The sequence below is a fragment of the Pagrus major genome, chromosome 21 (assembly GCF_040436345.1).
Source record: "Pagrus major chromosome 21, Pma_NU_1.0".
NCBI lineage: Eukaryota > Metazoa > Chordata > Actinopteri > Spariformes > Sparidae > Pagrus > Pagrus major.
The window spans coordinates 28,011,059-28,033,464 of record NC_133235.1 but is presented as its reverse complement, the minus strand read 5'-3'; the positions used below and the strand labels follow the sequence as shown (position 1 = coordinate 28,033,464).

The window sequence follows — 22,406 nt, the reverse complement described above, 5'->3', positions numbered from 1 at the left end:
ACTAACTTTGAGTCGTGTATGTTCAACAGACAACCAAACCAAATAGGGTGTAAACATTCATTTAGCCACAAGAGGCAAGTAAAGGGACAGAAACAGAAAGATTTACAGTAACACTCAAGAAACCTTTCAAAGTAAAACTACAGATAAGGATCATTGGGAGCTGTAATGTTGAGCCTGTCAATCAAAAACATCTATTTTTTTGAGAAACGTTATTTAAAATATCACCTTATCTAACGAAATGTACTTAATCAAGAGACTCACAAATTAATAATTTTTCATTTTTGTCCCTTTTTGGCCAAATTGGGCTTCCATACATTAGAGATGTTTGTGAAAAATGATGTAAGATGTAAATAAATAAATAAATAAATGGTATTAAATGTTTCCAAAGTCGATTAATCACTGTCTGATTCTGTTAAAATTCTTAAGTTTACAATTAACGTACTTAATTTCCTCTTAAATTTATATCCAATGTGGTTAATTGCTGTTAGCTTCATTAGCAAAACTCAATTAGCATCCTATAAAACCAATACACTGAGAAACAGGAGTATAGTTAACAAAAAAATTATAATTTTAACTGGTTTTAGCTTGAAAAACGCAGAAAATAATATTCTATTATAATAATATAATAAATAATATAGTATTTTTTTAGTACAACAGGCTACTTGCAATATAATGTTAGCTAATATATACATGTATTATTCTTCCCATGTTGTATGACTATAATATTTTTATATTAATATTCTTCTTAAACGTCACTGATCCATTTTACTTCACGTTTATCAGAGGATACATGTCAAAGCATCTTCTGTGGTTGTTGTCGACGCTTGTCCCTTTAAGAAAACTCCATTTCCCATGCTGCATTTCGAGGGGGGCGTCGTCAGCGCCCATGGCCGCACGCTGAATAGCGAGCATGAACTGAACTGTAAATAACTCCTCAATAATATTCCAGTTTTTGCCCAGTTTCCCCAGTCGCGTCGCGTGGTGTCGGTCCAGTCGGACAGCATGGCCCCGGAGGAGGACGACGCCCTGCTGGTTCTGATCTACCAGCACCTGAAGGTGAACGGATACAAAAAGGCTGCGAAGATGCTGGAAAAACACGTTTCTCAGGTGAGAAGTTTGGCGTTAAATCCTCAACATTTACAGGCTGATTCAGTGGAGAAGCGACCTGACTGGCTGCTGTATCGCTATTTTTTCTACTTATTTCTTACCATGTTTACGATTTTATTGCTATTTATTTTGCTGACATGCGCGTTGTGCATGTTATATAAGCACCTGGATTAAATATGAATGTGTTTTTAATGTGTTTTCTGCTCACAGAGAGCCTCGGCTCAGCCTCTGTGGTGTGTTTAAAGCACATGGCTCCTTGTCGAGGCCTCCTGCAGGAAAAGAACATTATGTTACAGCCCTGCTGCAGGCCTCCTGGCACCACATTCCAAACCTCCTTACAGTTTTGCAGTGTTTAAGGATAAAAGTTGATATTTTTATTCACATGCAATTGAGCTTCAATGGTTGCTTGTTAGATTATTTAGTGAATCGACTAAAATTAATTCGGCAGGTATTTTGATCATTTTTATTTAATTTTTGGGTGTTGGTTGGACAAAAAATCAAACGATGACTCTAGTGTAAATCCACTTTCTGCATGGTCATGATGCAATCAGTGTTATGAAGAGGCTGTATAAACCAGCTTACACACCACTCACATGTTGACTTATTCAGTTTTTGCAGTATCGGGCCTCCTGCTGCACACTGACACCCCCATTCCAAACCTCCTTACATTTTTGTAGTGTTTAAGGATAAAAGTTGATATTTTTTATCTCCATGTAATTGAGCTGCAATGGTTGGTTGTTTAATTAGTTAGTGAATCGATCGAGAGTTATTCGGCAGGTATTTTAATACATTTTTTTAAATTTTTGGCTGTTGGTTGGACAAAAAAAACATCTGATGCCTCTACTGTAAATCCACTTTCTGCATAGTCATGATGCAATCAATTTAAAATCTGTCCAGGGTGGTTAAATGACCAAACATGGAAGTGAATGCACTGTTGTTCTGCTACATTTTTTTTCATGATGCACCCAACAAAATACCACTTTAACTGTATTTTTCTGGCACTTAAAGAAATTACAAATGTGTTATGACTTACATCTACTGTGGGGAAACTTGAGCTTTGGTCAGTCACAAGTTTCAGGTTTCAGGCTCTGGTGCTAAAAATATGTTCGACAAAAGTTGCTGACAGAGTTTTAGGAAGATCACAAAAGAGAAACAGTAATTCTTCACCAAAAATCCTCAACATGAAGCCCTACTATCGCTCTCTGATGCTCCCACAGAGGCCACGCTCTCTTATTATTATTGTGAGCATCATTTACCATCCAGACTTTGAATCACAAGTCTCACGCTGGTGTTTGTGTAGTCGTGCCGCTGCATGGATTCATTTCCGGGAGAGTGTGGCATCAAAGTGGAAGCATTCCTGAACTACAGGAAATGAGCTTTCTACCCTTTCAGCTCTTCATCGTAGTTGGGTTACAGGACAAATAATCCAGCCAGATGTAACTTTCAGGGCATCGGCCATATTCAAAACCACTGTGGCTCATGTGAGGATATCCTGGTTATCACTGGCTTTAATGTGATTATATGTGTGTGTGTTTGTGAAGGCGGAGACACCAGAGGAGCGCTCCAACCTGCATGATATCTACACAGGCTGGATGAAGTAAGTCAGAGATGTCACACAGCACAGAAAATCATACATATACGTAAACCATACATTTTAAGCTGTAGGCTAAGTTTGTAAAAAAATAAATGGTTTAAATGCCAATTTAGAGAAATTGATGGATTGTGATAAAACTTATTTACTTTTTAGAGATTTTGATACAGAAAAAGGTGCTCGGGGTAATTTATGATTATTAATTCTCAGTGAATTTTACTGTTTCAGTGCAGTGATGCTGATTTCCAGCATCGGTCCGACTCGAGTTAAAAGTGCTAAATAATAAACATAAAACAAACAACAGAACAAACTTTAAAGCAGCTTTAAACACACCAACATTAGAAATTGGTATTTTTATTGCGATTTGGCGCCCCCCTCAGTTTTCTGAGTGCAACACCACTGTCGTAAAATACAAGTCCCAGCTCTGTAGGTGCAAAACTACAAACAAAACTCATTACGTCATAACAATGTTGGGTGTTGAAAGCCTACGCTGTGATCCTAACCTCTCACTGAAGTTACACAGTGCAGAAACAAGTGGTAGAGACACCATCAACATGATTTTGAAGCTGTTATTTTAAGGTAAACATTAAACCAGTTCACTCAAATCTAATTCAGTTTTCTCAGAGACATATAGAAACTAAACTCGCATTTGTTGTGAATCTATCTTAAATGATTCGGTCATCATCAGACTCCAAACTGACTCTATGAGCAGGAAGTGAATAAAAGTGTGTGTGTGTGTCTGTCTGGCTCTCTGCCCAGTGCATTCTGGGATTTATTTCAAATCCCTGCCACCCTGAAAAGGATTAAACAGGCAGCAGATAGATGATGGAATGAATGACCTCAGCTCACGTCTGCGAGAGCACAAGAACACATAAACGTTGAGGCCTCGGGTAAAAATACGAGAAAATACATTTTAAAAAGCCTTTTATTTGGGCCAATATGACAACTTTATATTCAGCTGGATCCAGGCAGACTTATTTGGTCGATATTATTAGATACCTGATGGTAGGAAAATAGTTTTATGTTTGAATTCAACCTGTAGGATCACTTCCTGTCTACCGTCTCTCAGGTGTTTCCACATTTACTGAGAAATAACATAAAACTTGTGTTCGTGTTTTCAGGCTGTGCTCTCTCGCTCAACATGCCAAGCAGGAGACAGAAGACTCCACTTCTTTGAAGAAGGAGAGCATCAAACCAGAACCTGCCACCAGCGAAGAAGAGGAGGGTGCAGACGTCAAACCGTCAAACACCACAGAAGAAAATAATGTGGATGCCAAACCTCCAGTCGGTAAGCGATCTCGTCTCTACTTTACAGCGTGTACGTCGTATCTGTTCACTGACCTGGCTGCAAATTGGTTTTCCTACAGTATATCTCATACTTCTCGTCAAGAATTTATACTTTTGTCTTTTAAAATTGCATCATTTTCATTTACTTTAATGGTTTGTTTTTGGCTCAATGTTGTATTATTTTGTTACTTTTGGTACCTCATTTATAAAAGCTTTTTTACAAGTTGTACTGTCATTTTTTTTAAAACTTTTCCCCCTGAAGCTATGTTATATTATTTTGTCCATGACAGATGCCGAGTCCGTCTCTGAGCAGCTGCAGCAGCCTGCAGGTGAGACAACAACAAACTCAGCCGGTGAGAACGCCGACTCCTCTGACAGAGAAGAGGAGAAGAGAGAGGAGGAGGAAACAAAAACAGAGCAAGAGGTGAGAAAACACAACACTCGACACGTAATATAATATATTGACAGATCCACTGATGCTTGGAGTGAGAGAAGCCCGGCTGGTAAAAGCAGCCAGAAAATTAAAGAAAAGAAAGTCGAGCTGTGTTTATTCAAGTTTGTAACGGTTTGTTTTTTATCCCCTTCACACTTTTTTATTGTTCTTTCGATCCGTGTGTTGCTTACATAGTCCTTCAGTCAACAAGCTGCTGACCACGGTTGCCAGGAGATGAGATTGGCTCCCGTACTGACATTTGCAGCAACAATGAACGGGCGGTTGTAGCCCCGTCTGCAGGAGAAGAAACACCAAGCACCCTTTTATCAGATCCTTATGTGTTAACTCTTACTAACATGTCAAAAAGTCACTTTTTCTCTCTCGTTTTCTTGCCGATGATACAAGAATACTTCACGTTACTACAAAAAGTATCCATGAATGTGCTTCCTGTGAATGTCCGAATTGGAAAGTTGCTGGACAGAAGAAAAATGTGTGTCTGCACACCAGATTAAGCTCCCGCGAACACTTTATTATCTAAATGCGGTTTTATTCTTGTGTGAGTTGAGCTGGAAGTCTAATGAAAAACAAGTTTAAGGGAGCGCTGTGCCCATCAGAGTCATGCAAAAAGAAAAGGCTTGCATCGGAAACATCACACAGAGGTAATAAATGTTGTTGGGAGCATTATCTAGTGTGCAGACTCCACATGTCCCAGTCGGCTCATGACGATCCAGGCATATTTGTAATGGATGGCTGGCAGGGCTGACTTGAAAAGATGTGTTGGTGTTTTTAATTAGTATCAAATCTTGTGCACATACAGCAGCTCACCTCGCGTTACAAATACGGTCAATGTGAGCATGAAGTACACATGCAATCCAGAGTTTTAGAAGAAAAGTAGATACAATGTGGGAAAAAAATAAAAACTGTACATCTCGAAAAATTAATTAAACCCGGTAAGAAGGCTACCGAGTGAAAAATGAACCAAACACGAGGAGGGAGTGTCAAATAAAGGCTGCGATCTATGAATTTAGACTAAAAGTAACTCGTGTCGAATATTTCTGCAGCAGCAGGAAGCCGCCATCTCACACACACACACACACACACACACACACACACACACATAGCTGTTGTCCAGTCAGTGTAATAATGTGCTGATAGATGAACAGTAGCTCCAGTGTTATTATATCCGTCTGAAATACACACAGACACATTTCATGTCTCCCTGTCTGTCCTGTATCTGTTAGTGTGTTGTTTCAGTGTGTGTGTGTGTGTGTGTGTGTGTGTGTGTGTGTGTGTGTGTGTGTGTGTGTGTGTGTGTGTGTGTGTGTGTGTACACAGTGTGTGCGAGTATCCAACTCTTGTCTCTGTCCTTTTCTGTCGGCCCAGTGATGCAGCAGTTAATGCTGTTTGGACAGAAACTGTGTGTGTGACAGAATGATAATCTTATGAGACAAATTGTGTGTGTGTGTGTGTGTGTGTGTGTGTGTTAATGGCTCTTTGTGGTGTGTGTGATTACTGTGTGTCTGTGTGAAGAGTTGTGGTTTGTACAGATATTACTCTCATTGCTGAGACAAAGCACAGCTCCTGACTGCTGCGACTGATTTTTTTAACAGGACAAAGATGTTTTCTGCTGAACAGAATTAAAAGCAGACGAACAAGTTTTTTTTGTTTTATAGTCTTGGCATCATGTGACACAAAAGAGTTTTTTGTGACTCTTTGGATTCGTAGTTTCACAATGCTCAGTTGGGAATTAATTGATTGTGTGTGTGTGTCACAGCCTGGTATAGCTTCTTCCTCTGCCTAATCGGAGCCAGTCACGCATTTCTAAATTGATTTATTTGATTGGCAATCGGACAAAAGACAACACAGATTCAGATAATCAGTAAAATGTTGAATATCGGATCCAACAATCAGCTGTTCCCTGTTAAAACTTCGCTCGAATGTCTCGACTTTGGCTTCTCAAACCAGCAGATGTCCTGAATTCTCCGACCACTGGAGGAAATGCGGTGAAGGTCACATCTGTTAGCCTTGTTAGCAGCTCTAAAGTGCCTGCCTGTGCATGTTTTTGCAGTCGGCTCCCGCTGAAGCGTCCGGTGAGGCAGAAGACTCTGATGAAGTGGTTGAACCCGCCGCCGACACCTCCGGCCAGGTCGAGGATCAGCTCACAGCTCCAGCTCCAGCCGGTTTAGACAGCGGGGAGCGTAAAGAGGACGAGGATGGGCTGAAGCAGGTTAGTGACCTGAGGGCTGAATCCAAAGTATGTGGTTGTGTAACATCCTTCCTCCAACAGACATAAAAAAAAACAATTACTCTAACTGGTTTTTCTTTTAAAGCGCTGCCAGTTTTTTCATTTCTTTATCAGTCTTGGCAGAATGATGTTTTTCCCTGAGATCTTCTTACCTGTCCAAGAAGTTTAACCCTTCGATCAGATTTTTCTCTGCTCCCAATGGCTGCTTTTTCTTTTTCTGTGTTGAATACGCTTGAATTTGGATGAATTCCTTGAAAAACACTCGATTTCCAACATGATCTGGTGTTTCATCCACACAATCACTCAAGTAAACATCAAATCTTTTTGTGATTGCAGTGAAATCATCCCGTTGTTGTATTTGTTTGACTCCTGGCTGCAAAATTGGACCAAAACATAAAATCAAAGCTAATATGAAGAGATGTTAAGTTAAACAAAGTGGCATTGATTACTGTAAACTTTTTTTTTTCCACAATTGCAGTCTGAAAGTTCTTGAATGTGACTCTTAACTCGTCTTATTCCTGGAAATTTATGTCAAATTATCCTGAAACGACCATCCCAGTCTAGCAAGTAAATTCAAAGCTGTTTTTTTTAACCATTTGGAGTACAGCTGTGGTTTGGGGCTCCCTTTTTTTTAAAGGGTGTAAGATGTTACTGCCCCTATTAGCTGGAAAACACAATGGGTCCACGTCATAAAGCCCGGTTCAGATTTATAATGTCACTGAAAACGAACACTTAACACTTGTTTTTCTAAGGAAACATTCAGACGCCGGGCAGAAAACACCATTATAGATTATAAAATAGTCAAAACAAGCGCTTAGGTGGAAAAACAGCCTATCCAAAGAGCAAAACTACATAAACTTAATAACTTAATTTCCTTGGTTTAAAATTGATATGAAAGATGAATTGCTGGATTTGAAATCCATCACTTATCTACACGATCACTCATTGGCTGTTGGAGGCTCTAGGATGGGCATAGAAGCTCATATCTGCTCCAATGAGCAAAAAATAAAATGGCCGCCATCTCAGGATCTCTGCTGTAGAGGCATAATGGTGTCAGCTGAGTCTTTTTACAGATAAAATGCAGTTTAATCACCACTCATAAAAAACGGGAGCGCCGGTTGATTTAAGGCACAGCCGAGCCTCCGCTCCCTCGGCTCAGCGACCGCACATCTGAAACTTGTTTGCAGAGTATTGTGACTGGCTGAGGAGCGTTGTTTGTGCTGTGTGGCCTCCAGTAGGAAACACTGTGAGCACTTCTTCTTTTGCGGACTCATGAGATTTTTAATATTCTGGCATGTGGAGGTTTTGGGATTAAATGCCACCATAGCTGCTGTTGGCACGGAGGGAAATGTGCAGATTGCTGTCGATGAGGGCGAGCAAGAAGTCGAGGTGTGAGTGTTCAACTACAGAAGACTGCAACAGTCTAAAATATAAAAGCTTTATTTTTTGTTTTACCTGCAAGTTGTCTTTGATAATCTGGTTTCACTGCTGGCTTGTTAAAACCCGTCTAAGCCACCTGAGAAATGTAGACCTATGAGCCTAACTGTGTCTTCTCTCTGCTCTGTGTTTTGTCCTCAGGAGTCAGAAGCTGCACCAGATGCCTCTGAGGTCACAGGTGAAGCGTCGGCATCTGAACAGACAGCCGTCAGTCAAACGGAGGCCACGCCTTCCTCCACACAGGAGGCAGAGGATGAGGAAGACGGCGCTGCGGAGGTGACGTTTTGATTGAGATTTATTTATTCGTTGATATTTACGAGACAGTACATTTAAACCACATCAAAGCAGATTCTCTGGCATCCTGGCTACATGTCTCTGGATCTGATTTTACTTCCTCGTGTCCACGTTGTTTAAATCAGAACTGCAGCTTTTTCTTGTTCACAATGACTAGAAAGGATCCAATCTGTGTCACGAATGGGGAAAAAGAAAACATCATCTGAGAAGCTCTTCAGGGTTCAGACTGTTGTTGACCTGTTTTCCTCCCGCCAGGCCGAGCCAACCACGTCAGAGCCGGCAGCTGAGGAGTCCAATGACCAGCCGGCAGAGAGTGAAGCCCCACCCCCTGCAGGTATGAAGGACCAATGAGCATTTCGACGACCAGGTTGTTCTTTACATGTTATGTATGGCGTCTTTTCCGTCTCGCTCTCACTGCACTGACGAGAATCACAAGCTGTTGTGAAGAAGCTGCTCAGAGGCGTCTTGTCTTTTTACAGCCTCTGCAGCAGGTTTCAGAGCCGACGCTGAAAGACGTCAGGAGAGTTTGCTGTCATTTACGCTCACAGTCAGACAGTTTCAGGTGTCCAGGCTTATTTCACATAGATTTTGTGATGACGTGAAAGGCATTAAGAAGTTGAAAAGAGGTCCTTGAAGTCTTAAAAGTCTTTCAAAAGTCGATTTCACTGCCTGTGCTAAGTGCTGTAACGCCTGATTCAGCCTGAACGAGGCCTAAGTGATTAATTGATTATCAAAGTAGTTGTATTTTGATATTTTTTTTGTTGGTATGTGTCATTATAACCTGTATTTTGATTAATTTTAACTGATGCAGCAGCTGCTTTCAACAGCATGACTCAGCCGTCTGTGTAATCAGACCTGTCAGGGGTTTTATTTTAATATTAAATAAGCAGGGAGAAAAATCTGGCCTCACTTACTAAAACTTTGACATGTTGTCCTCTAAAACGTGCAGATTTCGAGTCTGAATCACTCACATTTTCTGCCTTCACACCAAAACAATGCTCAAGGCTTAATAACATTTCAACTTTTCAACAGCAATATATCTTTAAAGAAATGTGGTCTCATTAACTCTGAGAAAAATTCACCAAACCTGCTGTGAACATGTTTTTATGGGAACTACTTAATACTGAAAAAACTCGCTATGAAAATATTTGTTCTACTTTTTTTATTTTATTATTTTGGACGAACGGACCTTAAAAGCGATCCATCAGTCTTAAAATGCAGTTCCAAAAGTGAATCACAAATGAAGTCGTTTCCTCTTCGGCACAGTCTCCCTACTCAGTTTCATTTGAGACCCGACCATATTTTTTACATTATATTTAGGAGGAAAAAGAAAAATCCTCTACTTCCTTTTATTGGCAGAAGCTCGTCTCTCGCTGTTGCTAATGCAGAAGAAAAAAGGGGACATAAAGTTGAAGTTTGGACTCGACGCCAGAACTTGTAAAGAGTTTGACGGATTGCTGCCAAGGCTCAGAGAAACGGCTCTGGCAGCTCCGCTCCGAGGAGTTTTTCCACAACGTCAGATACTTGTTTAACTTCTCACAGGGGGTTTGTTAAGCCTGTCAGAGCTTGTTTAGAAAGCTGGAGCGATGACTAGCGTATGAATTACTGTCCTGATTGAACGCAAACACCTCAGTTACAAAAGGGGTTTGAAATTAATTCATGACGTTGGTGAAGAGACTGAAGGTGGTAGACAGAAAATTTGACTTTTCACACTCGGGTGTAACTTAAAATCTTTAATAATCGCTGCATTACATTAACATGCTGGAACAAAAGCATCATTTAATACTTCCATCTGTGCTTTTGTTGCTGTATACTAGTCAGAATACTGCTGTGAACAATAAAGAAACGAAGGCGCTCAGATGCTGCAAGGCTGTCGGGTTAGTAAGATTTATTCAGACAGACAAAATGTCAGTAAAAGTACGAGATGGACAAACTGTTGACAGCTCACTGAAAACTAGAGATTCCTCAGCTGTGGTTGAATAGTCTTTTTGCTTAGGACGACTCTTAATTGAGTGAAATGACCCAGAAGTACCTCAGTGGCAGCCATGATAAGAGCCGGGCGAGCCCTTTGAATGCTAAGGAAAGGTGCTTCAAGGCTTCCTTTCCTTTCCAAAAGGAATGGAGATGACGCCGTCCCACAATCCCTCGCGGCCACTTATGTGCAGTCTTTTTCTTTTAGCACTGTGGTTTTCTGACCTTAAATCCTTCACGTCTTTCCTTCACCTCATGACCTTTTTACAGAAGCCCTGAGGGGCAAGTAAAGATTTTTTTTTTTCTGGTGATCCTTTTTCTAAGTCTGATCTAAATTGTTTTCTCTCCTGTGTTTACGACTTGAGGACTCTGGGGGAAAAAATGTTTTGCCAGGATAATCTTTCCAAGGTCCCCTTTTATTCCATCTGTGAAAATGTGGCCGAAAAAAAAGAAATTCAGGAGAATTTTTTTTTCATGTATGAAGCCGAAGGGGGGGATTTTTTTAAGCAGAAAAAACAAAATTTGAATGAGTTTTTTTATTTTTTTATGTGCTCCCACATAAAAATTGTCCTGAAATTGGATTTTTTTCCCTCCGTGAATTTTCAGAATATCGAGAGAAAAAATTCACGTGAAATTTTTTTTTTTCAGGAGAATATTTTTCCACATGTGAAACAAAGAGAGACAAATCATTTCAGGAGAATTTTTTATTTTTTCGATCTGTGAAACTGAGTAAATCTTTTTTTTCATGAGTGAAATTGAGTGAATTTTTTCAGGAGTGGGGAAAAAAATTTTCAGGAGAGAATTTTTTTTTTTCCCCATGAGTGAAAAAAAAAGCTTTGACAGGAGAAAAAAAAATTTTTGTACTGTATTACAAAAAGTCTCCTGAACTCATGTACACACTCGCCTGATTCACAGGTCACCATAAACCCTTATTATGAGGCACTCGCATGGAAAGATGCAGGGACCCAAATGTTTCACAAATGAAAAAAAAAATTCTCCTTAAATTTGTTTTTCCCACATCCAAAACTTCTCTCCTGGGGAAAAAAAAAAGTGAAGACATGGGACATAATTTTTTTGTCTGTTGTCTTACACAGAATTGGTAGAGAAACATTTGTTTAAAAAAAGGAAAAGAAACAGTAGTACATGTTCTGGATTATTTTATTTTGATAAAAGTATTTTTTTTATAATGGCAACTGTGTTTTTTCTTATCCAGACCCTGAGTCTGAAAATCCAAAGGAGGAAGAGGAGGAGAAATCCAAGGTACCCAAAACATTTTTTTAATGGGGACTGTTGTTGTTGGACGAACCAAACAAAGATTAACAGTGTTCGTGTCTGTGTGTTCGCTCAGACTGCAGAGGGCAGTGAGCTCACATCTCCGCTGGAGCCTGAGGACCAAACAAAGACATCAACAACTCCCGAGGACCAAGGTGACATCACTGACCTCTGCATCACTGACACTGGTGACACACATTAAAACACATCGCACAACTCTTCTCTAGTACACAAAGCTTTAATCATACCCAAACATTCAATGTGACAACCAACTTCTTAACTTTTTTTTTTTTTGCCTCTTTACCTCGAATCAGGCGATTTTTCTGTTTTTTATTATTGAATCTGAGTTAAAAAAAATTTCATGTGTGACCAAGGGAAAAAAAAATTCAAGAGAAAACTTTTTTTTCATGTGTGAAAGAAAAGTTTTCAGGGAAAAAAAAGACTTTTTAAATTATTTTTAAGGAGCCAATAAATACATAAAATTCTCCATGCTTGAAACAAAGAGAAAAACTATTTTTGGGGAGAAAATTTTTTTTGTGGAGCCGAGTAAAAAACAATTAAGGTTTTTTTTTTTTCCTCAAGTGTTGACCATGTGGGAAAAAAAATTCTCGCAGGAGGGAAACATTTTTTTTTGTAAAGCTCATTCTTTTTAGGTGTTTGTTTTTGTAATGTTCATGTGTGACTGAGAAAAAAAAGTTTTTTGTTTTTTTTTACCTCGAATCAGGCATTTTTCCCTCTTTTTTTCATGATTGAATCCGAATTATTTTTTTTTTTTTCATGTGTGACCAATTTAAACAAAATTCAAAAAAAAAAAATTGCGGGAAAAAAAATAATGTGTAAGATCCAAAAGGGAAAACAAATTTCGGGAGTTAAAAAAAAAAATTCTTTCATGTGTGAAGAAAAAATTTTATCCGCATGAAATTTATTTTTCATGTGTGACCAGGTGAAAAAAAATATTTAAGAGAACGTAAAAATTAATGTGTGACTGAAAGAAGAACGAAAGAAGTTGTCAGGGAAAAACCTGTTTTCATCTGTGAAACCAACTGAAAATTAAATGTTCAGGAGAAAATAAAATAAAATTTAATTTGGGGAACCATGTTAAAAAAATTTCAGCAATAAAAAAAGGTTTTTTCATGTGTGAAAGGAGAAAAAAAATTTGTGAAACTGAACAAATTTTTAATTTTACCTCACATCAGAATAATTTTTTTTTTCATGTGTGACCAAGTGAAAAAAAAAGTGAAAAAAAATGTTTAAGAGAAAAAAAAAAATTGTGTGCCTGAGCAACTAAGGAGAAAACCTTAAAAAAGAAAAGTTTTCAGGAGAAAAATGTTTTATTGTTTGTTTCAGGAGCCAATAAATAAATACAATTTTCCAAACAAAGAGAAAAACTCTTTTTGGGGAGAAAAGAATTAAACCAAGTGGAAAAAATGTTCTGGCCGGAGGAAAAACACTTTTTGTGAGGCTGATTCTTTCTAAGTTTTTGTTTTTGTAATATTCATTTTGACCACAAGAGGCTGAAGTTCACCACTGCCTCATATTCTTAATAGGACTAAAAGCATTCATGTTTTCTTCCAGGAGAGTTTTAATGTCTCTGTGCAAACTAAACACAAGATACATCTCTTGTGTGTCAGCAGATTATCTAACATTACTGTCACGTCTCTCTTTTGGCGAGGACTGTGCTCTAATCTGCCGTCAGTGACACGGGTGACACACTACAAACATGTCAAAGTCTCTTTCTTTGCAGTTATACCTGCTGTGTGTTTTCGAAAACAAGAAACAAAAAAAATCTTCAATGTTTTCTTCTGTTGTGTTGTAGATGAGATGACTGTGGCAGCTGCAGTCGAGCGAGTCGACCCCGAGTTCTCCATCATCCTCAACATCGTAGACGGCGAAGCAGCCGAGCCAGAAACCAGCCAACTGCTCCCCGAGGAGGAGTCCTGCCAAACTGCCGAGACTCCCAAGAAGAAGAAAAAGAAGAGGAAAAAGGACGTCGAGACACTTGCTGCAGAAACACCGAGCACAGACACATCCACCGTAGACACATCCAGTGATACTCCTCTCTCCACCAAGACTGCCAAGAAGAAAAAGAAAGACAAAAAGAGAGCGGAGGAGGTGGAGAAGGAAGAAGAGGAAGATCAGAAGAAAGAGGAGGAGGAGGAGCAGAAGGAGGAGGAGGAGGAGGAGGACATGTCTCCGGCCACTTCGCCAGAGAAGAAGAAGAAGGCAAAGAAAAGGAAAAGGGAGAAAGATCAAGTGGAGGAGAAAGACGAGGCAACTCCTGACACTCCTCCAGAAAATGAAACTAAAAAGATCAAGGTGAAAGATGTGGAAGAGGAGCAGAACGAGGAGGTAGAGGAGGTGGAGGAGGAGGAGACGAAGGTGGAGAGTCTTGAGAGTCCGGCGGAGACGACAGAGGACAAAAAGAAGAAGAAGAAGAAGAGGAAAAAGGAGAAAGAGGAGGTGCAGTCTGATGAAAAACCAGCAGAGGGCGATGAAGACATGGAAATGACGCTGGAGACCACAGGTAGGAAAAAAAATAGTTTACTTCTCTTTATAACTTGTCTTGAAGGCTTCATATGTCACATTAAAATAATTATTATTCAAATTTTCAGTGTAACAGCTTTTTACGGTGCTGTTGTTGTAGAACAGTCATTTGTACCGTTTCCCTTCCTCGTGCTGCAGATGGAGACTCTTCTCTGCTCTCTTCGGCCACAAAGAAAAAACGCCTCAGGAAGAAACTCAGCAAAAGGAAGAGACTGAGGCTCCAGATACAAGAGAGGAAGAAGAGGAAGAAGAGCAGCGTCTCTTCAGGAGAGACTGCAGCAGAAAGCAAGAAACTCAAAGGCAAAAAGAAGTGAGTCGCTTCTTCTTCAAACTTTATGTTAACTATTATTACTAGTCTGTGTATCTACTTATAGTTACAGTTTAATGAAATAACAGCAAAAAGACGTATTACGATATGGATTTTTTGGGAATTTGAATTTTATTTCAATACTTAAAAGATGTCCTCTTCACATCTGTTTCCTTTCTCAAAATTCTGACTTTTTCCCTCAACTTTCTCTGAAAATTCTGATTTTTTTCCCTCAACTTTCTCTCAAATTCTGACTTTTGTTTCAAACTTTTTCTCAAATTTTGACTTTTTCCCCTTAACGTTTTCTCAAATTCTGACTTTTGTTTCAAAGTTTTTCTCAAATTCTGACTTTTGTTTCAAACTTTGTCTCAAATTCTGACTTTTTTCCTGAACTTTTTCTCAAATTCTGACTTTTTTCCCTCAACTTTTCTCAAATTCTGACTTTTGTTTCAAACTTTTTCTCAAATTTTGACTTTTTTCCTCAACTTTTACTCAAAATCTGATTTTTTTCCCTCAACTTTTCCTCAAATTCTAACTTTTGTTTCAAACTTTTTCTCAAATTCTGACTTTTGTTTTTAAACTTTTTCTCAAATTTTGACTTTTTCCCTGAACTTTTTCTCAAATTCTGACTTTTTCCCTCAACTTTTTCTGAAAATTCTGATTTTTTCCCCTCAACTTTCTCTCAAATTCTGACTTTTGTTTCAAACTTTTTCTCAAATTCTGACTTTATCCCTCAACTTTCTCTGAAAATTCTGACCTTTTGTTTAAAATTTTTTCTGAAAATTCTGACTTTTTCCCTGAACTTCATCTCAAATTCTGACTTTTTCCCTGAACTTTTACTCAAATTCTGACTTTTTCCCTCAACTTTTTCTCAAATTCTGACTTTATCCCTGAACTTTTACTCAAATTCTGACTTTTTCCCTCAACTTTTTCTCAAATTCTGACTTTATCCCTGAACTTTCTCTCAAATTCTGACTTTTTCCCTGAACTTCATCTCAAATTCTGACTTTTTCCCTGAACTTTTTCTCAAATTCTGACTTTTTTCCCTCAACTTTTCTCAAATTCTGACTTTTGTTTCAAACTTTTTCTCAAATTTTGACTTTTTTCCTCAACTTTTACTCAAAATCTGATTTTTTTCCCTCAACTTTTCCTCAAATTCTAACTTTTGTTTCAAACTTTTTCTCAAATTCTGACTTTTGTTTTTAAACTTTTTCTCAAATTTTGACTTTTTCCCTGAACTTTTTCTCAAATTCTGACTTTTTCCCTCAACTTTTTCTGAAAATTCTGATTTTTTCCCCTCAACTTTCTCTCAAATTCTGACTTTTGTTTCAAACTTTTTCTCAAATTCTGACTTTATCCCTCAACTTTCTCTGAAAATTCTGACCTTTTGTTTAAAATTTTTTCTGAAAATTCTGACTTTTTCCCTGAACTTCATCTCAAATTCTGACTTTTTCCCTGAACTTTTACTCAAATTCTGACTTTATCCCTGAACTTTCTCTCAAATTCTGACTTTTGTTTCAAACTTTTTCTCAAATTTTGACTTTTTCCCCTCAAATTCTGACTTTTTTTCCCTGAACTTTTACTCAAATTCTGACTTTTTCCCTCAACTTTTTTCTCAAATTCTGACTTTTTCCCTCAACTTTATCTCAAATTCTGACTTTATCCCTGAACTTTCTCTGAAAATTCTGACCTTTTGTTTAAAACTTTTTCTGAAATTCTGACTTTTTCCCTGAACTTTTTCTCAAATTCTGACTTTTTCCCTCAACTTTATCTCAAATTCTGACTTTTGTTTCAAACTTTTTCTCAAATTTTGACTTTTTTCCTCAACTTTTACTCAAAATCTGATTTTTTCCCCTTAACTTTTTCTCAAATTCTGACTTTTTCCCTCAACTTTTTCTCAAATTCTGACTTTTTTCCCTCAACTTTTTCTCAAATTCTGACTTTTTTCCCTCAACTTTTTCTCAAAGTTTGACTTTTTTCCCTCAGCTTTTTCTCAAATTCTGACTTTTTCCCTGAACTTTCTCAAATTCTGATTTTTTCCCTCAACTTTTACTCAAAGTTTGACTTTTTTCCCTCAACTTTTTCTCAAAGTTTGACTTTTTTCCCTCAAATTCTGACTTTTTTCCCTCGACTTTTACTCAAATTCTGACTTTTTCCCTCAACTTTTTCTCAAATTCTGACTTTATCCCTGAACTTTCTCTGAAAATTCTGACCTTTTGTTTCAAACTTTTTCTGAAATTCTGACTTTTTCCCTCAACTTTCTCAAATTCTGACTTTTTCCCTGAACTTTTACTCAAAATCTTTTACTCAAAAAGTTGAGGGAAAAAGTCAGAATTTGAGAAAAAGTTGAGGGAAAAAGTCAGAATTTGAGAAAAAGTTGAGGAAAAAAGTCAGAATTTGAGAAAAAGTTGAGGGAAAAAAATCAGAATTTGAGAAAAAGTTTGAAACAAAAGTCAGAATTTTCAGAGAAAGTTGAGGGATAAAGTCAGAATTTGAGAAAAAGTTGAGGGATAAAGTCAGAATTTGAGAAAAAGTTCAGGGGAAAAAGTCAGAATTTGAGAGAAAGTTTGAAACAAAAGTCAGAATTTGAGAAAAAGTTGAGGGAAAAAGTCAGAATTTGAGAAAAAGTTAAGGGAAAAAAGTCAGGATTTGAGAAAAAGTTGAGGGAAAAAAATCAGGATTTGAGAAAAAGTTGAGGGAAAAAGTCAGAATTTGAGAAAAAGTTGAGGGAAAAAGTCAGAATTTGAGAAAACGTTGAGGGAAAAAGTCAGAATTTGAGAAAAAGTTGAGGGAAAAAGTCAGAATTTGAGAAAAAGTTGAGGGAAAAAGTCAGAATTTGAGAAAAAGTTGAGGGAAAAAAATCAGAATTTGAGAAAAAGTTTGAAACAAAAGTCAGAATTTTCAGAGAAAGTTGAGGGATAAAGTCAGAATTTGAGAAAAAGTTGAGGGATAAAGTCAGAATTTGAGAAAAAGTTGAAGGATAAAGTCAGAATTTGAGAAAAAGTTCAGGGAAAAAGTCAGAATTTGAGAGAAAGTTTGAAACAAAAGTCAGAATTTGAGAGAAAGTTCAGGGAAAAAGTCAGAATTTGAGAGAAAGTTCAGGGAAAAAGTCAGGATTTGAGAAAAAGTTGAGGGAAAAAAGTCAGGATTTGAGAAAAAGTTGAGGGAAAAAAATCAGGATTTGAGAAAAAGTTGAGGGAAAAAAATCAGGATTTGAGAAAAGTTAAGGAAAAAAAGTCAGAATTTTTCAGACAAAGTTTGAAATAAAAGTCAAAATTTGAGAAAAAGTTTGAAACAAAAGTCAAAATTTGAGAAAAAGTTTGAAACAAAAGTCAAAATTTGAGAAAAAGTTTGAAACAAAAGTCGAATTTGAGAAAACGTTAAGGGGAAAAAAGTCAAAATTTGAGAAAAAGTTTGAAACAAAAGTCAGAATTTGAGAGAAAGTTGAGGGATAAAGTCAGAATTTGAGAGAAAGTTGGGGGAAAAAATCAGAATTTTCAGAAAAAGTTGAGGGAAAAAAATCAGAATTTTCAGAAAAAGTTGAGGGAAAAAGTCAGAATTTGAGAAAAAGTTTGAAACAAAAGTCAGAATTTGAGAGAAAGTTGAGGGATAAAGTCAGAATTTAAGAAAAGTTAAGGAAAAAAGTCAGAATTTGAGAGAAAGTTGGGGGAAAAAATCAGAATTTTCAGAAAAAGTTGAGGGAAAAAAGTCAGAATTTTTCAGACAAAGTTTGAAACAAAAGTCAAAATTTGAGAAAAAGTTTGAAACAAAAGTCAGAATTTGAGAGAAAGTTTGAAACAAAAGTCAGAATTTGAGAGAAAGTTGGGGGAAAAAATCAGAATTTTCATAAAAAGTTGAGGGATAAAGTCTGAATTTTGAGAAAAAGTTCAGGGGAAAAAGTCAGAATTTTCAGACAAAGTTTGAAACAAAAGTCAAAATTTTGATAAAAAGTTTGAAACAAAAGTCAGAATTGTCAGGAAATAAAAAATGTATCATAATATTTAAATCCAGAAAAATAATATTTATACAGTATGATTACAGGGATAATGTCTAGAAGATAAATAAACCTCTGCGACCATTTTTCAGACAAAAAAAGACCCAAGAGACAGCAGAGGAGACGCCTCGACCAACCAAGAGACCTCAACCTGATCCTGCCCAGGAGGACGACACACCAAAGAAGAAGAAGAAGAAGATGATGAACACAGAACAAGAAGAGAACTCCTCAAAGGAAAACCAGCCGCCAAAGACCAAGAAAGAGAAGAAGAAGAAAAGGAAGACGTCTGTGACGGAGGAGGATCAGGCCGGTGTGGTGAGCGAACAAAGCCCCGAGCTCCCTGACGTTGACTCGTCTCCACTTTCAAAGGAAGGGAAGAAGAAAAAGAAGATGAAGGTTGAAGCAGAAGAGGAGACGACAGAAAGTTCAACTCCCATCACTGTGAGCCCGGACACACCTGCAAAGAAGAAGAGTAAGACACTTTCTGATTATTATTTTAGTCCTCATGAGGCTGCAGCTGATGATGATTTCTTCTTTCATTACTTCTCGTCTCTGAAAAATAACCAGTTAAGCCTCAGGCTGTCTCCTAATTGGCTGATAAAACATTAAAAGTGTTATTTAACATGAAGAAGCCGCAGCTCTTAAACTCTCTGATGCAAATTAGTGATTCTGGATGTTTGAATTAAGCGGACTTTGTTGGAGATGACACGTATTAACTCGACTTTGTGTCGACTGATGTTTTCAGAGAAGAACAGATTAAAGGAGAAACTGGAGGAAGCTGCTGCAGACGAACACACTCCTCCAGCTACGCCTTCGGTAACAAACACATCTGACTTTTAATAACAATACGTACATGTTTAAGTGTGAGAAACCTGTGGATTATTAGAAAGTGATATGAATTTGCATGAAAGCTTTCCTACAATAGTTTCACACAACTTGTTTTCTGATATTTCCAGAAAAAGAAATCCAAAAAGACGATCCCCTCTGATTAAATCTGGGTAAGTTGCTGCCGAACGTCTCCGCTCGAAGTTGATGCTACGATATGAACGATGAAGGCGGTGAAGTGTTGTTACCTGCAGGGTTTTGTGTTGCTAAGTTTTCAAGAACAACTGAGTCTTTTTAGAGGATTATCTATTAGGGGACTGATTCCTATGATGATTCCTGCCCCTGATGATTATCAGATCTGATATTTTCTTTGTCAGTTGAGATGTTGAGCTGCTTTTCTTGGATCGTCTCACCGTTTGTTTTCAACACTTCCTGAGATGGATCTTCTTTTCAGTCCAGCTCAACCCTCACTGTGCCCTGTGGGAGTTGTGCTTTTCAGAGATGGTTCACAATAAAAACAAAATGCATCACAGTAAAACACAATGGGAAACCTTCCTTCATAGAGCCAGAGGTCCAATATAAAAAATTCTATATACAATAAACTCATAACGTTTCGTCTTTCTCATTTCAGTTCAGGCTCCATTTTGCGTTTGTGATGACTAACGAGGATTTTCTGTTTTTCTCTCCAGGCATCAGAGGAGAAATGATCGCAACCTGGACCTGAAAGCCCCAAAACAAGAAGACAATCTGCGTCGTGTTTGTGCCTTTTCTCTGTCTGTGTCTACGAGGAGATATCCTTTTGTTTTTGTCTTATTTCTGAGGGAACATCAGTGTTTTCAGTCACCTTTCACTGTCTTTTGCTCTAAAACTGTGAAAACATTTCATCTCACACACGCCTGCAGTTTGTACTCGATTACAAATTAAAATCCTCTCATCAGATTCAGTTTCCTACGATATCCTGACTCATGATGGATATTTGAGATATGAAATATGTTAAATGAGCATAAACAATCTTGATCTCTTCATCCCTTTCTCTCTTTTTTTAAAATAATTTTGACCAGGATATGAAATAAGCGGGTTGTTCGTGCTCTGGTGGGAAAAACTATGCAATGGAGACCCTTCCCTGCTGTACTGGGGTTAATCGGTACTCGAGGCTGATTTATCGGCGTCGCTCTGCCTCCTATGTAGTTGAGAAAAGCAGCAGGTTCTCACTGTGGAGAAGTTATAAAATGCTGTCTCCAAACATCTTCCTGGTTCTGATTACTTAAACATTTTGGTCTCCATCAAATTAATTAATGAAATCATCTTATTAAGTCCTGAGGATCGATCTGCAGTGATGGTTCCTACTGTGACTCCACTTCTGAAAAGTCTGCATCTCCATCAAGAGTGTGAAAGTTTCCCTTCGTCATTTCTATCAAACGCCCAATTTTCTTCTCCTCTGAATGTCTGGCTGCAGTACGCGGTGTTACGAGGTGTCGGTTGTTGCAGGTACACGGTGTCGATGACTCCACGTATTAAACTTTACTCAGAACTGTGCTGTAAGGGAACAAGCTGTGAAAGTGAAACATGTTCGAGCAACAAATCCTGAGGTTTTCTGTCGTTTCAGTGTTTCTGAACTTATATTTTCATTGTTTAACATTTTTTCTGTGTTTGAGATAAAAAAAAAAAAAAAATGTAGTTAGTTTTGTTTGGAGGAAGAAGTCACACTTGTTTTACGTCTCTGTCGGTCATGAAGCTGTGAAGTTCTGTTTTTATTTGGAAAAGATTTGTTTACAGAGTTCTGTTGTTTACACTGTTTTTCTTCATAATCCCGTGAGCTGTTAACTATGCATCTGATTAAATCTTGTTGCTGGAGGGAATATGAACACGTCTCGGGGTTTATTGTTGCTGTTCCTGTGAACCAACATGATGTGTGAGAGAAAATAAAACTCTGTAACAGATTTAAATTTGCAGTCGCAGTGACTTTTTTCTTTATTTCACCCTCATACTGTTGAACAAGATACATTCATGTCATACGAGAGTTACAACCAGAGTTATTAGTTTCTAAATTCATGTTTGAATCCAGTCGACATCACCAGTTTCTTCCAGCTTCTTCAGGAGCGGACGATATATGATGATAGATAAAACCAAATCAGCAATCACACAGTCGTCTTGACTCGTCCGATGACGTTAACGCCGAAGTTGTAAACATGAACTCCATCCCGTCTGATGTGAAGGCAGAGAATAGTTCACATTTTCTGCACAACACAAACTTTTCAACTGTGAATCTGACAACACATGAAACTATTAATCTCAAGGTACAGGGATTTTAACTTTACATGAAATACATTATACAAGTTAGAGCAGGAAACTCAGCTGGAAAAACATTTTCAGGAGGAAAGGAAATTCCATGTGTGAAGCCAAAGGGGGGAAATTTCAGGAGAAAACATTTTTTTCAAGTAAGAAACCGTGTGAAAAGCATATTTTCAGGATAAGTTTTGTTTTTCATTTCAAGTTTTCAGGAAAAAAATGTTTTCATGTGTGAAACAGTAGAAATAAAATGTTCAGGAGAAAAAATAAATACATTTTATTTTTCCGGATGTAAGAAAAGAAACTGACATTTTTTTTGTGTGGAAAAAAAAAATCAGGAGACATTTCTTTCTTTCAGGAGGAAAATAATCTTTTTTGTGTGTGTGGAACCAAATGAAAATAAAACCAAAGGAGGAACCTGAGAGGAAAACAATGTGTGGGAGTGAGATTTTTTTTCTGTGTGAAAAAAAAAAAAAGAAATCAGGAGAACTTTTTTTTCTTTCAAGAGGAAAAAAGGTTTCGGGGGAAGAAGTTTTTCTGTGATGAAGTGTGAAACCAAGGGAAAAAATTAAGGGAAAACTGTGAAACCACGTGAACTTTTAGTTTTTATGTGTGAAAAAAAAACAGGACAACTTATTTCTTTCAGGAGATAAAAAATCCATTAAACTGGGTGAAAACAAGATTTTTTTTTAAAGTAAAGCCAACATGAAAAATAAATTCAGGTGAAAAAACAATTTATGTGTGACACCAAAGGGGGAAAACATTTCAGGAACATTTTTATTTTTTCATGTGGGGGAAAAAAATTCAAAT

At 37.6% G+C, this 22,406-nt stretch overlaps 1 protein-coding gene across 1 annotated transcript; it reads left to right on the top strand.

The window, feature by feature from the left end:
* The first annotated feature begins 886 nt into the window (after positions 1–886).
* LOC141017361 (uncharacterized) lies at positions 887–21,253 on the top strand. The gene is made up of 15 exons (XM_073492050.1): positions 887–1,107; positions 2,649–2,704; positions 3,820–3,986; positions 4,276–4,409; positions 6,487–6,645; positions 8,242–8,376; positions 8,650–8,728; positions 11,579–11,625; positions 11,714–11,792; positions 13,454–14,161; positions 14,320–14,491; positions 18,575–18,954; positions 19,228–19,298; positions 19,439–19,480; positions 19,997–21,253. The coding sequence occupies exons 1-14, from the start codon at positions 1,003–1,005 to the stop codon at positions 19,472–19,474; spliced, it is 2,328 nt and encodes a 775-aa protein (XP_073348151.1). The 5' UTR covers positions 887–1,002; the 3' UTR covers positions 19,475–19,480; positions 19,997–21,253.
* Positions 21,254–22,406: the final 1,153 nt, after the last annotated feature.